The following is a 17406-nucleotide window of genomic DNA, read 5'->3' as shown; positions in this document are numbered from 1 at the left end:
GACAGCTTTCCAGAGAATATGACACGATGGCTGAATTTCAGTTCCTTCATGGGTAAAGTAAGTGGACCACACCAAAAGTTTTTAGGTACTTTCCAGCTCAAAGATTCACTACTACTGTTATTGCAAGTTAAGACAAAAAAAAAAAAATTAGAAATTCTCAGAGTATTCCAGTTTAACTAGAAAAAGCCCACAGAAAACCATGAAAAGAATGACTTGAGTCTTCTTACTATGTATACCTATTATTCTATATAATGTGCTATAGGTTTTCTTAGCTAATAGATCCACAATCCCCATTTGAAAGCCTTCAAAGCACATATGTTATTGAATTTATTATTTTTCCAAACTGAACAGGTTATAAACCATGAATAGGTCAGTGAAAGTTTTGCCACTAAATGATCTATCCAAGTAATGGCTTCAGAGCATTTTGGATTTCCAATTGTGAATAATGAATTGTGAAGAATGCTCGTTTTAGATTCATTCAAATACTGATTTGGGAGCCAATCAAGGTAAATTGATTTATATCTGTTTCTTTGAAGCCTTGTACAACTACAACAATTATATCCAGAGCTGGAACATTTCTCTCACATTTGAACTTGGGCAAGTGGGTTCTATATAGGAAAACAGAAAAATTCACATACAAGAATATATAAAAAGTGAAAAATTTAACAGTCTTGCGAAGACAATTGAGATTTGCATTGGGTAATCTTAGTAAAATGTGATACCACAAGCCAAACAACTTTAAGGGAGAAAGAAATTGATTCCTTAGAGTCAGGGGAAGTCACATTACTGCCACATCTATCAAAGCATGAGCTACGGATTAACAAATTCCACAGTCCCAAATCATCATCAGGAAAAACAATTCACTGAAATTCCTGCACTCTGGGAGGCTGAGGCTGGAGGACTGCTCGAGCCCTGGAGTTTGAGACCAGCCTGGTCAACATAGTGGGACCCTGTCTCTATAAAAATTTTCTAAATAGAAAACCAATTCATTGATAAAAAGTTTCCCTAACAATTAGAACTGAACAATTTGAAAGGAACTCGCTTGCTCTTCTGATAGGCAATTCTTTAAAAAAAAAAAACAATTTCACCACAATTTTTACATTTTTTTAATCTTACTAGGGGGCAGGACTTTTAATGATGTTCTTTGCAAACAGTATTTTTTTTCCTTGAATAATTCGAACAGTTAAAAGATAGTAGCCTCCAATATTTAAAAGGACTTTTCTGCCCCGTCTCTCCATCAAAAAAACAACAAACCAACAAAAATCAATCATAAAAAATCACATCAGAAAGCGGGTCCTTCTTTCTTATCATGTACCTTCTTTGTCATTGTGGTGGATAATCGCGTCCTGTATCATGTCCGCCAGGTCGAAGTGAACTTTTGGATTCTTCGCATGCTTCAGCCTTTTCAGGAACCCTTCCTGCTTCTGAAAGGCCTTCTCGCGCTCATAGTAGGCTTTGATTTGCTCACAGCGCATGCGCTTCACCAGACGCTGCCGTTGGCCAAGGGGAAGGGACTCTAGCAAGCACTGGTCGATTTCCATCTCATGGGATCGAAAAACGTTACATAGCTGAAAGCAACCTGGAAGAAATGCAAGGGGAGCGTCACCAGACCTATTATTATAGCCACTGTACGTGTGCACCACAGCACGTTTGCTTTTATATTGCCCATTGCACAGGTCATAAACGGAACAATTCTCCCTGCACTTGATACTGCAAATGCAAAGCCCTTTTTATAGATTGGGGGAAAACCGTTCGTGTGTTTCTCAAGATTCCGTGGTAATAAAACAAATGGTAGAATTAGACATGCATATGTAGTTAAGCTCAATGCAATTACTAACCATCCATCCCTTCCTGTTTCTTTCAATCCATAGCCAAAGCCTCCAGATTTCACCACTGTGTCAGGCTCCTTCTGTCTAATTGAATAATACTAACTAATTTTGCATGTTAAATGTGGGCATAAAATCATTCCAACTTTTTCAGAACAACCTAATAGAACTGCTTTTGCATATCATGATGACTAATCGTGACGCTGTTAATTTAATGTAATAGAATATATATGCTGCCAAGTATAATGGCTCAAGCCTGTAATCTCAGTGCTTTGAGAAGTTGAGACGGGAGGATCACTTGAAGCCAGGAGTTTAAGACTTGCCTGGGCAACACAGGAAGATCCTGTCTGTCAAAAAAAAAAAAAAAAAAAGAAAGAAAGAAAGAAACTTTTAAGTTAGCTAGGCATGGTGGCATGTGGCTGTAATGCCAACTACTTGGAGGTTGAGGTGGGGGATCACAGAAGCCCAGGAGTTTAAGGTTGCAGAGAGCTAGGATTACACCACTGCACTCCAGTCTGGGCGACAGAATGGGGAAAAAAGGAGAATATATGCTATCAACTCTTTATATGATACAGTAGACATTTTTCACCAATTTATTGCTAAATTCTTTTTCTCATAATCAGTGACATTCATTTCCAAGAAACCTGTGGTTAAGTATAAAGACTGAGGGTTGGCACAGAGATATTTCTCAAAATTGTGGAGAGAATTTTGGCTGCTACAGTTCTTGTTTTATTTATATAGTGATTAACAAACTGAATTCCCATTTCTGAAACTTAAAATATCCCGTTTGTTTCAAAAGTCTATTTCCTATAAACACCAGTCAAAGCACCTGTAATGGAATTGTACAAACACTTGTATTTACCACCAGGTTAAAATTTTACTATTGGCAGAAAATCAATGTTAAAGCATTAAAAATTCTAGAAGCTGCTTGCAAACACAGATTCAGATGTGTTTATATATTCTTAAGCTATTTATGATATAAGGTCCCAAGGAGGTTAAAGTAACTATGCATGAACAAAATGTGGTTGATCATATGCCATATCTGAGAAGATTATATACTAAGGGTATAGTTCATCTTTGGAAAGATGCCCTGGTCCTTTGAAGGAACAACAAGTCATGACAACACTATTTCCACTTCTGTTTCTTGTGACACTTTGCAAGTCTTTATTCTCACAGCCCCCAGGTGCACCAGCATAACCATCCCTGTTTAGCATATAAAGAAAATCAAGTTGAGAGAGGCTGTGACTTGTCTAAGATTAAAGAGACAATTAGGCAAACAGAATAAAAAACGCTCCATAGAGAAGAAACAAACCGAAGCTCCGTGATTCTCTAATGCCAGGTATTGAATATATAAGTACTTTTACATGAGATGTAGGAAGATAAAGAAGCCGTGTTGGGGGATTTTGTGTTCATTTATTTGCATTTGACAAAAGCTATACATTTTAGCATCATGTTTTCATAAGACTGTTCATGAGTATTCGTAAAAGTGATGTGAGAAATATTAACTAGCTATACAGAAAATGTACCCTTTCCAGTGACCGAAATGCAAATAGACAACAGCGGTTCTGAAATGATGACAAATTGCTCTGGAGTACACTTCTTTGATAAAAGCTCTGATCACTGCCAGAGACAGATTGTATGAGAAAGCTCATAAATAAAGAGCCGTAAATGTCTTCTGCTTTCACATCTGTGTAGAAAAGTGCACAGGGCTTGATTGATTGACTTGGATGCTTGTGACACTTTGACTTCTGTGACTTTCCTGGCTTGTCATTTGGTGCCCAGGGGATCAACAGGGCCACACAAAAAAAGCCTGAAGAATTAAAACAAATAACATCGCAGAGTGCCATGTGTTGATTAGCCAGCAGTTGACGGCTGAGGATAATCTAATAAACACCACAGTAGTCCTCTAGTTTGTGACTCTCAAGAAGGGTCTCTCGGTGAAATTTTCAATTAACTTTTAAGGATTCCACGGTGACAGATCATGATTCATTGAGTTATCCCTCACAGGCTGTCAAGAGGGAATGTAAAAGGTGGCTCTTAAATTAATTTTCTAATTTTCCTTTTTGATTTGGAAAACTCAAAGGCTGTGATTGTTAAATTTCAAATCAATTCAGGTCTCAAATCTTGATTTTTAATGTATTTTTGTTAAATAGTTCCCCATGTTTTGATCTAAAACATTAGTTTATAAATTGATTCTTTTGTAATCTGAAAATTTATTGGGCATTTTGACTTTGTTTTAATCTAAGTACAAGTTCGTCAGCTGTGTCATGTATGTATATGTCTATGAATCGATAAGATATATAATATGACCAGTTGATCTAAAAAAAAAATAAAGAAAAAATCGATAAGATAACACAGGGATTCAGGGGATCATGGTGGACGGGAGGCAGGGCTGGACTGCAGCTCTGGACAGCGCAGCATGGGAAGGCTTGCACTGTGAATTTTAGCTCCAGATTGACTTCAAGAAGAAACCAGCAATCCCGAGAGGACCCACAGATCCTCTGAAAGAAGCGGACTGTTCCTGCAGGACCTGGGAGACACCTCAGATACTGTGAGTGCCCCAACTGCAGAAATGGGATAGAGGCCCTCCTCCTCCAAACACACACCCCCACTGGAGAAGCTGAAGTTCTGTCCGTGGGAGGTTTTGAACTTTACCTGGAGCTGAGTCAAGTTAGAGAGCCGAGCAAAATACATGGGTAGAGGAAGCAGCAGAAAAGGCCCTGGGAGCTCACTGGGTCCCCAAGCAGCCCGTTCCTGCCTGGCACCACAGGGATCCATTGGGAGGGTGGCCAGAGACAGAAGGAATTCTCTAGCTGAACTTTGTAACATTTTGAACAGGATGAGAAGCAGTCTAGCTTGTGAATCAGGCACGCAGACTTCACAGACGGTGAAAGAACTAAAGCCCTTTTCTCTCGAAGCTGGAAGTTGGATCGCCTCGGGCAAGTTTTCAAACCCATCTTGCCCTCTACCTGGGAACTCAGGGCTGTTGGTTTGGGGGGCACGGTGGGAGTGAGATCGGCCTTTAGGTTTGCCTGGCCCGTGACTGCCGGCTTTCCCCCACTTCCTGACAACCTGCATGACTCAACAGAGGCAGTCATAATCCTCCTAGGTATACAACTCCAGTGACCTGGGAATCCCACCACCATCCCCTACAGCAGCCACAGCAAGACCCACCCAAGGAGAGTCTGAGCTCAGTCACACCCAGCCCTGCTCCCACCTGATGGTCCTTCCCTATCCACCCTGGTAGTGGAAAACAAAGGGCATTAATCTTGGGAGTTCTAGGGTTCCACCCACTGCCAGTCCCTCTCCAGACTACTATAGCTGATGCTTTCTGGGAAGTGCCACCTCCTGGAGGAGGCCAACCAGCACAAAAATAGAACATTAAACCACCAAAGCTAAGGACACTTATAGAGTCCACTGCAGCCTTCACCACTTCCACCAGAATGGGTACTGGTATCCATGGCTGAGAGACATATAGATGGTTCATGTCACAGGACTCTGTGCAGACAACCCCCAGTACCAGCCTAGAGCTGGGTAGACTCACTGGATGGCTAGACCCAGAAGAGAGACAACCATCACTGCAGTTTGGCTCACAGGAAGTCACATCCACAGGAAAACGGGGAGAGCACTACATCAAAGGAACACCCCATAAGACAGAAGAATCTGAACAACAGCCTTCAGCCCTAGACCTTCCCTCTGACAGAGCCTACCCAAATGAGAAGGAACCAGAAAACCAACCCTGGTAATATGACAAAACCAGGCTCTTCAACATCCCCAAAAAATCACATTGGGTTCACCAGCAATGGATCCAAACCAAGAAGAAATCTCTGGTTTACCTGAAAAAGAAATCAGAAGGTTAGTTATTAAGCTAATCAGGGAGGGACCAGAGAAAGCCAAAGCCCAATGCAAGGAAATCCAAAAACTGATATGAGAAGTGAAAGGAGATATTCATGAAAATAGATAGCTTAAAGAAAAGACAATCAAAAATTTAGGAAATCTTGGACACGTTTTTAGAAATGCAAAATGCTTGGGAAAGTCTCAGCAATAGAAGTGAACAAGTAGAAGAAAGAAGTTCAGAGCTTGAAGACAAAGTCTTAGAATTAACCCAATCCAACAAAGACAAAGAAAACAGAATAAGAAAATATGAACAAAAGCCTCCAAGAAGTCTGGGATTATGTTAAATGACCAAACCTAAGAATAATCAGTATACCTGAGGAAGAAGAAAATTCTGAAAGTGTGGAAAACATATTTGGGGGAATAATCGAGGAAAATTTCCCCAGCCTTGAGAGAGACCTAGACATCTAAACAGAAGAAGCACAAAGAACACCTGGGAAATTCATCACAAAAAAGATCTTCGCCTAGGCACATTGTCATCAGGTTATCTAAGTTAAGATGAAGTAAAGAATCTTAAGAGCTCTGAGACAGAAGCACCAGGTAACCTATGAAGGAAAACCTATCAGATTAACAGCAGATTTCTCAGCAGAAACCCTGTAAGCTACAAGGGATTGAAGACCTATCTTCAGCCTCCTTAAACAAAACAATTATCAGCCCAGAATTTTGTATCCAGAGAAATTAAGTATCATATAGGAAGGAAGGATACAGTCGTTTTCAGACAAATGCTGAGAGAATTTGCCATTACCAAACCACCACTATAAGAACTGCTAAAAGGAGCTTTAAATCATGGAAACACATCAAAACAGGACCTCTTTAAAGCATAAAGCACACAGGATCTATAAAACAAAAATACAAGTTAAAAAGCAAAAACAAAAAACAAAACCAAAGTACACAAGCAAAAATGAGTATGATGAAAGCAACGGTACCTCATATTTCAATACTAACATTGAATGTAAATGGCCTAATTGCTCCACTTAAAAGACACAGAACTACAGAATGGATAACTCACCAACGAACTATCTGCTGCCTTCAAGAGCCTCACCTAACACATAAGGACTCATATCAACTTAAAGTAAAGGGGTGGAAAAAGGCATTTCATGCAAATGGACACCAAAAGGAAGCAGGGGTAGCTATTCTTATATCAAAACAAACAAACATACAAACAAACAAACAAACTTTAAAGCAGCAGCAGTTAAAAGAGATAAAGAGAGACATTATATAATGGTAAAAGGCCTTGTCCAACAGGACAATATCACAATCCTAAACATATATGTACCTAACACTGGAGTTTCTAAATTTATAAAATAATTACTTATAGACCTAAGAAATAAGATAGACAGCAACACAATAATAGTAAGGGACTTCAGTACTCCACTGATAGCACTAGACAGGTCATCAAGACAGAAAGTCAACAAAGAAACAATGGATTTAAACTATACCTTAGAACAAATGGACTTCTGACAGCTAAAGACTGGTCAACAGATACCCTTCCTCCTAGTGGTCACTCAAAATCCCCTTTTACTAAGGCAAATGTCCCCTGAAAAACACTTCAATTCCTATTGCTTGCTTCATTTTTCTCCTTGGTATTTATCACTCTTATACTACAATAGCTATCTATCTAATTATTTATTTTAGAGATGGGGTCTTGCTCTATTGCCCAGGCTACAGTGCAGTGGCATAATCAAAGCTCACTGCAGCCTCGAACTCCTGGCCTCAAGCAATTTTCCCACTTCAGCCTCCCAAGTAGCTGGGACTGCAGGCATTTACCACCACACTCAGCTCTCCTGCAATATCAGTTACTATGTTTCAACTGTATATTATACTAATATCTACACTAATTGATTTCCTAAAATACAATACTATATATTTTCTTATTGCTCTGTAAGCCCCATAAAGGCAGGAACTCAGGATGTTTCATCCCCTGTTTACTTTCAGCATCCAGAACAGGAGGTAGTCAATAGTTTTGTTGTTGTTGTTGCTGAATGAAATTGCAGGACAGACAATTACATTGATGGCAGAAACATCACACTCTTTATTAGAACCTAATCCAGCACTTAACACATGGCAGGTAAATGCTTAGTCTTGCTCTTACAGAAATGCAAGGTGACACTGTGCTCTCATGTAACTGCTCTTCCTTACAGAATTATCTGGCCCGAGGCAGTGTCATCAAGCTCATCTTTGTATTGGATTTCTTTATCTCCAGTGTTACACTTTTTTAGGAGGGCAAGGGAGGTGGCAGGGATCCTACATATATGGTTATCCTGCAATTCGAGATAAAAGTTTACAGCCAGAAGCCCCAGCTCAGTGAATGTGTATCTCTGTAGGACTAAACTCAAAAGCCAGCAAATATCTGACATCTAGTTATATATTTATATACACAGTTTCCCCACACCTTGGTTTGGAGGACCCTATGCAACTGTGTCATGATGTCAAGACATTATGTTATAACTATCTAGAAATATAAAGAGTAAAGTGAAGAGGAAAATGAACAAAAAAAAAAAATGCGTAAAATTATTCTGCTGTACAACTACCAGAAATGCCCCATGTCATCTAGAATAAAAATCTTCCTGTGGCCATGGTACACTCAGTGTTCAAGATTTTTAAGCAAATCTCTCTGTGATTGCTAAAGAGGCAAAACGTTACTAAGAGCACAGAAAATTTGATCTAAGTACATTTATAAAAACTTGCAGACAAATTTGCAGGAAACATTCTTTTTCAAGAATTCATAGATGATTTATGATATTAACTGTGTCTTAGGCCATAAAGCAAAGCAAATCTCAATAAATTCTGAGGAACCAAAATTACACAGGCGTTTTCTTAACATAATTGAAAAGGGAATATCAACTACAGAAATGAAACCATACCTCCCCATATGTTCAGAAACTTATAAAGCCAATTCTACATAAAGTATGGTTCAGAGAAAAAAAATCACAGAAATAATAAATTTTTAGAATTAACCATTGATGAAAGGAAATCCACCACAATTTTGTGGATAAAACTAAAGCAATTCATAGAAATAAATTCATAACTTTAAATACATTCTAGAAAAGAATATAGTTTTAAAGTCAATAAACAAAGTATCTGGCACATGAATTTAGAAAACACACACACACACACAAACACACAAAGTTGAAACCAAAAAAGAAAGAAGAAAACAAAATTATGCTATTAAAATTAATAGAAATGAAACAAGAAAAGAGCAAAGGTGAAGAAAGACGTGAGAAACTGACAATTTCTAGAACAATATAACTTACAAAAAGTGACTCAAGAAGAAGTGGAAAATGAACCAATTTATGCAATCATTGTATAAATTAAATCAGTTTTTAAAAATCTATAGACCAGAAATAAAAACAAACAAACAAACAAAATGACCCAGATGATTTAACCTGTCTTTAAGGAAGAGATAACCTGCATTTTCATCCAGTTCTTTCATACAATAGAAAAAGAAGAAAATTACCTCAATTCATTTTCTGAGACAAGCATAAGCTTGATACCAAAATGAGGCCATCCAAAAAAGGAGAATTACAGGTCAATCTCTTGTATAAACACATGCAAATAGCATACATGCATATACATTAGCAAAATGAACCCATGAATGTATAGTTTCAGCAGAATGAAAGGAGCGGCTAATTTTAAAACATTAAATTCTGTTTAAAATTTAGAAAAAGAAGGCCCTTTATTGCTGCTTCTATTCTATCTCAAAATGAAGGTCTTAGCATAGAAAAAAAACCAGAAAAATAAATAAGGAGCATAAAATGTGGGTAGGCAGAAGGAAAAAATAATCAGTTATTAACGTAAATACTGTTATCTACATAAAAAAAGCAACACACCCTGAGTCAGCTATTAGGAGTGATAGTCCAGAACTTTGCTGAATGCAAGTCAAAATACACACAGAAGAGAGCTACATTTTCAAACCTAACAAAAGATGCTCCACCTTATTAACATATAGCAAAATGTAAGAAGATAAAAAATATCATTGATTAAGTTAACAAATTGTCATTACAATTGAAAAGCAAACTGGAAATATTTAGTAAAATGTAGAATCATCTTTCCTACAACCCAGATATATATTTCTTCAACCTCTCAAAATATGATGCAAATAAAATTAAACAAACACAAAATAATACAGCATGCATTAAAAAAAACTACAGGTAACAAAAATAAACCTTTCAAATAACTTCTCCTCTATTTTTGGAGGATATAAATCTATTAAGCCACCTTCTCTCTTCGATATTTCCTAACTGTGGCTTTGGTAGAGGAATAAGACACTTAGACCAATGGAACAGAACACAGAACAAAGCACAAACTCTACACACAGCTACCTGAGTGGTGACAGAGGTCCAAAGAGTAGCCAATGGAGGGAGCATATTCAGATTATGATTAAAATTAAAATATTACAGCTATTGAGAAAAATAGTTTGGCAATTTCTTTAGCTACATTATGTAGTAACAGTTCTAGATGAAATTATGTGGTTCATTAAGATCATTCAAGATGATATTCAACATAGGAGGCCTGGAAGCTTCAGCTGCAAGCAGGCGTGTGTGCCTTCCTAGGTGAGCCTGTTAGAGGGATGTGTGGTGGACACTGGCAGCCTGCTATCTGGTGCTGAGTCAGCTGTCTCCATGGAGCATCAGGGAAGCAGGACATTTAGGATGGAGTACCTGCTTTTACTGACTGCTTTTTCTTTAATTTTTGTACTAGATTTTATTGGTTATTATTCACCCTTTATGAGTAGAACTCAAAAAGCTGAGAATGAAGTGGATTCTGGTGAAAGTTTCAATATATTATGGGCATGAATGGAAATAAACTGCTTATTGCCCTACTTTTTTTCCAAAAGGAAAATGAATCAACAGAAGGAAATAAAATAATTGTTGGAATATTTTCTATAAAAGAAAACAAAATTGACTTTATCATTTGTAAGAATATGTATTTATTTATCTGATGTGGATGAATTATATTTCAATCACTTCTCCTTATATTTTCAATTTAGGAGATGCTTTATATCAAAGGCCTCCTCAGATGTTTGGAATATGGAAGTGGGTGCTATTGATGCCCTGCCCAATTCCCTTTACCCATCCCCCGCTTACCTGGTATATTAGTCTATTTTCATGCTCCTGATAAAGACATACACAAGACTGAAAAGAAAAAGAGGTTTAATTGGACTTACAGTTCCTTATGGCTGGGGAGGTCTCAGAATCATGGCAGGAGGCGAAAGGTACTTCTTAACAAGGCAGTGGCAAGAGAAAATGAGGAAGACGCAAAAACGGAAACCCCTGATAAAACCATCAGATCTCTTGAGATTAATCACTACCACGAGAATAGTATGGGGAAACTGCTCCCATGATTCAAATTATCTCCAACTGGGTGCCTCCCACATCTGGGAGTTATGGGAGAACAACTCAAGATGAGATTTGGGTGGGGATACAGTCAAATCATATCATTCTGCCCCTAGCCCCTCCAAATCTCATGTCCTCACATTTCAAAACAAATCGTGCCTTCCCAACAATCCCCCAAAGTCTTAACTCATTTCAGCATTAACCCACAGGTCCATAGTCCAAAGTCTCATCAGAGACAAGGCAAGTCCCTTCTGCCTATGAGCCTGTACAATCAAAAGCAAACTAGTTACTTTCTAGGTACAATGCTGGTACACGTATTGGGTAAATACAGCCATTCCAAATCAGAGAAATTGGCCAAAACAAAGGGGTTACAGCACCCATGCAAGTCTAAAATCCAGCGGGGCAGTCACATTTTAAAGCTCCAAAATGATCTCCTTTGACTCCAGGTCTCACATCCAGGTCACACTGATGCAAGAGGTAGGTTCCCACAGTCTTGGGCAGCTCCACCCCTGTGGCTTTGCAGGGTACAGCCCCCCTCCTGGCTGCTTTCATGGGCTGGCATTGAGTGTCTGCGGTTTCTCCAGGTGTGTGGTGCAAGCTGTCAGTGGATCTAGCATTCTGGGGTCTGGAAGATGGTGGCCCTCTTCTCACAGCTCCACTAGGCAGTGCCCCAATGGAGGCTGTGACCCCACATTTCCCTTCCACACTGCCCTAGCAGAGGTTCTCCATGAGGACCCCGCCCCTGTCGCAGACTTTTACCTGGGCATCCAGGTATTTCCATACATCTTCTGAAATATAGGTGGAGGTTGCCAAACCCCAATTTTTGACTTCTGTGTACCCGCAGGCTCAACACCATGTGGAAGCTGCCAAGGTTTGTGGCTTGCATCCCCTGAAACCATGAGCCCAGTTGGACTTTGGCCCATTTTAGCAATAGCTAGAGTGCCGGGGACACAAGACACCAAGTCCCTAGGCTGCACACAACATGGGGACCCTGGGCCTGGCCCATGAAACCATTGTTTTCTCCTATGCTTCTGGGTCTGTGAGGAGAGGGGTTACCATAAAGACCTATGACATGCCCTGGAGACATTTTCTCCACTGTCTTGGGGATTAACATTCGGCTCCTTGTTACTTATGCAAACTTCTGCAGTCAGCTTGAATTTCTCCTCAGAAAACGGGTTTTTCTTTTGTACTGCATCATCAGGCTGCACATTTTCTGAACTTTTATGCTCTGTTTCCCTTTTAAAATGGAATGCTTTTAATAGCACCCAAATCACCTCTTAAATGCTTTGCTGCTTAGAAATTTCTTCTACCAGATACCCTAAATCATCTCTCTCAAGTTCAAAGTTCCACAATTCTCTAGGGTAGGGGCAAAATGCCACCAGTCTCTTTGCTAAAATGAAGCAAGAGTCACCTTTGCTTCAGTTCCCAACAGGTTCTTCATCTCCATCTGAGACCACCTCAGCCTGGACCTTATTGTTCATATCACTATCAGCATTTTTGTCAAAGCCATTCAACAAGTCTCTAGGAAGTTCCAAACTTCCCCACATTTTCCTGTCTTCTTCTGAGCCCTCCAAACTGTTCAAACCTCTGCCTGTTATGCAGTTTCAAAGTTGCTGCCACATGTTTGGGTATGTTTTCAGCAACACCCCACTCTACTGATACCAGTTTACTGTATGAGTCAATTTTCATGCTGCTGATTAAACACACATCCGAGACTGGGAAGGAAAAGAGGTTTAACTGGACATACAATTCCACATGGCTGGGGAGGCCTCAGAATCACGGCGGGAGGCGAAAGGCACTTCTTACATGGCAGCAGAAGAGAAAATGAGGAAGATGCAAAAACGGAAACCCCTGATAAAACCATCAGATCTTGTGAGACTTATTCACTACCACGAGAATAGTATGGGGGAGACCACCCCCATGATTCAAATTATCTCCCACTGGGTCCCTCCCACAACATGTGGGAATTATGGGAATACAATTCAAGATGAGAATTGGGTGGGAACACAGAGTCAAACCATATCACCTCGGTACTGGCTGGAAGGATTTACAGCTGTCCTCTCCTCTAGACAATTGCCCTGTCAGCCTCAGCCTCCCAGGGAGTGGAAGATCCTAACCCCATCCCATAAGTCATAGTCACTGAGAGACCTACACAAGGATACAAAACATGTCCCCTTGACTCAATCAGAGACACTCCATGCTGTGATTTGTACCCTAAAGCAAAGTGGATTCGAATGATAATAGACTCTGCTGAAGACTACATAGTTTTTCTGCTCTTTCCTGTTCTATGCCCTGCTTCTTTCACTCCCTTATGGGTTTTCTCTGTTGAGCCGTCTCAATACATAGGAATGTGCACCTGACTTCTCATGCTTTGCTTCTAGGGGACACAGTCTATATAAGAATATATATATGTACACTTTGGGAGGCCAAGATGGGCGGATCACGAGGTCAAGAGATCGAGACCATCCTGGCTAACATGGTGAAACCCCGTCTCTACTAAAAATACAAAAATTAGCTGGGCGCGGTGGTGCACCTGTAGTCCCAGGTACATGGGAGGCTGAGGCAGGAGAATGGTGTGAACCCAGGAGGCGGAGCTTGCAGTGAGTGGAGATCGCACCACTGCACTCCAGCCTGGGCGACAGAGCAAGACTCCGTCTCAAAAAAATATATATATATATATACACACACACATATGTGTATATATATATATATAGGCATGTGTGTGTGCATATAAGCATATATACATCCTCTTTCATTTTCTATAACATTCATCTTTTACACCAGGGGAAGAATATATTTTAATACATACAAATGTTATCAAAGATTGAACATACTTAATACCAGTTTCCAAAACTGAAAAAAAATAATAAAAGCACAAAAATAAGATACATGCAAAAAAAAATTGGACTTATATTACATTATATACAAAATTAATTCAAAATGGATCAAAGACCTAAAATTGTAAAACTCTTAGAAAAAAACACAGGGAAAAAAATTTTATGACATTTGTGACATTGAACTTGGCAATGAATTCTAGATATGACACCAAAAGCACAGACAGAAAAAGCAAAAATAGATGAATGAGAATACACCAAACAGACAAATGAGAATACATCAAACTTAAAAACTTCTGTGCATAAAAGTACATAAGCATCACAGTGAAAAGACAACTTACAGAATGGGAGAAAATATTTACCGATATATACCTAATAGGAAATTAATATCTAGAACACATAAAGGACTCTTAGAACTCAACAACAAAAAAACAAATAATCTGATTAAAAATGGGAAAAGCACTTGAATAGATACTTTTCCAAAGGTGATATACAAATTCCCAACAAGCATATAAAGAGATGCTCAACATCATTGATCATCAGAGAAATGCAAGTCAAAACCACAAGAAGTTATGACCTCATATCTGAGAGAATGGCTACTATCAAAGAAACAGAAAATACAAAGTTTTGGTGAGGATGTAGAGAAATTGTAACACTTGTTCACTGTTGGGATTGTAAAGTGGTGCAGCCACTATGAAAAACAGTTTGGAGTATTCTCAAAAACTGAAAAATTGAACTATCATATGATCTGAAAATGCTACTTCTGGGTATACATCAAAATAATTGAAAGCGGGGTGTTGGAGAGATATTTGTATATCCATGTTCATAAGAGCACTATTCAAAATTGCCAAGAAGTGGAAGCAGATGTCCAGAGATGAACAGATAAACAAAACAGGTATCCATGTATAATGGAATATTATTCAGCCTACAGAGGAAGAGGTCCTTGTACATGTCACAACATGGATGGATATTGAAGACACTTTTTAAGTGAAATAAACTGATCACTGAAAGATAAATACTGTAGGATTCCACTTATAGGTTTCTAAAGAGGTCAAACTCAGAAGCAGAAAGTAGAATGATGGTTGCCAGGGACTGAGGGAAAATGAGAGTTGACGTTGAATGGGTACAGAGCTTCAGAATGGCAAGATGAAATGTTCAGGAAATCTGTTTCATAACAATAAGAGTATTCTTAACATTCCTGAACTGTACACTTAAAAATGGTTACAATGGTACATTTTATGTTATGTGTTTTAACCACTATAGGAACACGAAAGAAAGTGATAAGACACAAGGAGCTACATTATGGGGCTTTAAAAACATATATACATAGCTGAAGTATTTCACAAATAATGTAATCACAAACTTACTGTTTACCCTATTTCATAAAAGTGTTTGCTAGGAATCCTGAGAGCCTAAAAGATAGTTGTTCAGGAATTAGCATGCTTACATGCAGGTGCTGTAGACACACACACACATTCATACACACAGACACACACACACACATTGGTATCTGTTCTCCTAACAACTCCTCTAGCAGAAGTTTTATTCTCAGAATCCACTGTTATAACACTCTTCCAAAGACTTTTTTTTTTTTTTTACTGCATATACAATGACAATGAAACAAAGGAACAATAAGGATTCTCAAAGACAAGAGTATAATCAATTTCAACCTACTCCCCCAGAGTCTAAAAAAAAAAAACCCTCCTTAAGCACTGAACTCTTTAAAAAGTGTTGGATTTTACCATCCTTGTAATCAAGCTTCAGGTCTATATCCCTCTTTATAGAGCAAAAAGTAATTGAAACAAATTACATTTCGGCAAGATATAGATGCTATGCCCTAAAATATTTGAGGATTTAGGTCTACACATAATCATGCATTTAAACACTTATCTGAAAGACAGAGAAATAAATGTAAATAATGTAAATTCTTCTCAAAAAAGTCAACAATATTTTTCATTTCACTAGCTTACAGCTGTCTCTTAATTCTTTAAATTAAGTATCAAGAGGCCATTTCTTGTGTTTCCATCCAATTATTTGGGCATGTTTATCTAGTGAGAGAATAAGTATTTTCTCTTTAAAATGGAAATAACACAAATACACATGACATACAAATTACTGTATAATGTAAGGTATATTTACTTTTTGCACATCCATCTATGCTTTCTGACACTTAATATTTCCCTTACCATATTTCGTAAATAACAAGTGATTTGATTATGATAAAAACCTTTCGGTGGATATAGATTTGCAGTCATAATTCTTGCTAGGGTTCATTTCAAGGTAATAATAAAACTGAAGGTTCTTCCCCTGACGTGATGTTTCTGCTTCATTATCCCAGTAGACCCAGATGTCCAGTCAAACCTATGGCTGACGGAGTGTACTATGCCATGCAGGTTGTGCCACAGACAGCTCCAAAGTCATATCCAAGTGCTAAGGCCTCAGCGCAAAAAAATGCTGCCTGGCACCCACCGGCCAGGTTCCCTGCAGAGACCAGCCAGCTACATCCAGGCTCTGGAGAGCCTGCTGATTTGAAGCCCTGCCCTGGGAACCAACTGCATGGTGTCAAATCTTCACTCAATCATTTATTGGTTGTGTGACTTTAGACAGATTCCTTTTGCTCTCTGTGTCTCATGTCTACCTCACAGGGACGATCCAATGATAAAATGCATGTGAAGCATCAGCCAAGGGTCTGGCACATCCCTTCATAGCTATTGACTTATCAGATGACAATTTCTCTAAAAAATCTGGCTCCTTTAAGATCAGAACTGCTTCCTATGGCTGTTTCCAGATGTCTTCGGATGACACGTCATATGCTGGACACCAGAACCTGTCTTTTCCTAAATGCCCCCTGCCATTCTAAACACCATGCTTCCACTACTGAGCGTCTTCAAGATTTAAGAGCTCAAATTGCTGCTCTATTTCTTCCGAGACAGCATGATGCTTTGGAATTAAGATCATCTCAGACAAGCTTGGATTCCTGGCTCAAACAGGCTATATCCCAAAAGAGAAGTTCTCTTTGGTTTTCTACTCAGTAAAATAAATTTAGATGCACTACCCCAAATATACATTTTTGAACCCTCAAATGTTGAACAATCTTCTGCTCTGAATCCAAATCTACATATTGCATCTTTAATCAACATCTTCAATTCCGGTTGGAAGAGATTCAGCTCACTGTTCCTGCCAGAAAGGTATTTAATAGACAAATTCTCTGGTGCTCAGACTGTCTCAGACAGGATTCCCTCCTATAGAAACAGAAGCCCTTCCTGGCTCCATTCAGGCAGCTTCCTGGATGCCTTTAGTCTGAGTCTGAAGCAACATTGCAAAATGAACATTACGCATTTTAGATACAAGACTAACGAGCATATGCTTTATATTAATAATTTCTCTTAAATTCCTTTGCCTTTAATTTAAAAGTATATGCATGTCTGTAACTTAAATTTCATGATTGCAAGTAAAACTGAAAAAAAATCATGATTTCCCTGCGTCTTGACAATAATTTTATTTAAAATATTATTT

The 17406-nt window shown here is 38.7% G+C and overlaps 1 protein-coding gene across 3 annotated transcripts in view; it reads right to left on the bottom strand.

Annotated features, from left to right (window-relative positions):
- Positions 1–17406, bottom strand: part of MYO16 (myosin XVI) — a 702327-nt gene that overhangs the window by 535551 nt on the left and 149370 nt on the right. For all 3 annotated transcript variants that reach the window (XM_025364355.1, XM_025364354.1, XM_025364353.1), the window contains exon 2: positions 1316–1579. In XM_025364355.1, coding sequence (XP_025220140.1) covers positions 1316–1541 — 226 coding nt within the window. In that variant the 5' untranslated portion in view covers positions 1542–1579. The remainder of the gene's footprint in view (positions 1–1315; positions 1580–17406) is intronic.

Source organism: Theropithecus gelada, chromosome 17 (genome assembly GCF_003255815.1).
Source record: "Theropithecus gelada isolate Dixy chromosome 17, Tgel_1.0, whole genome shotgun sequence".
Taxonomy (NCBI): Eukaryota; Metazoa; Chordata; class Mammalia; order Primates; family Cercopithecidae; genus Theropithecus; species Theropithecus gelada.
The sequence above is the reverse complement of the archived record's forward strand: the minus strand, read 5'-3'. Positions and strand labels throughout refer to the sequence as shown.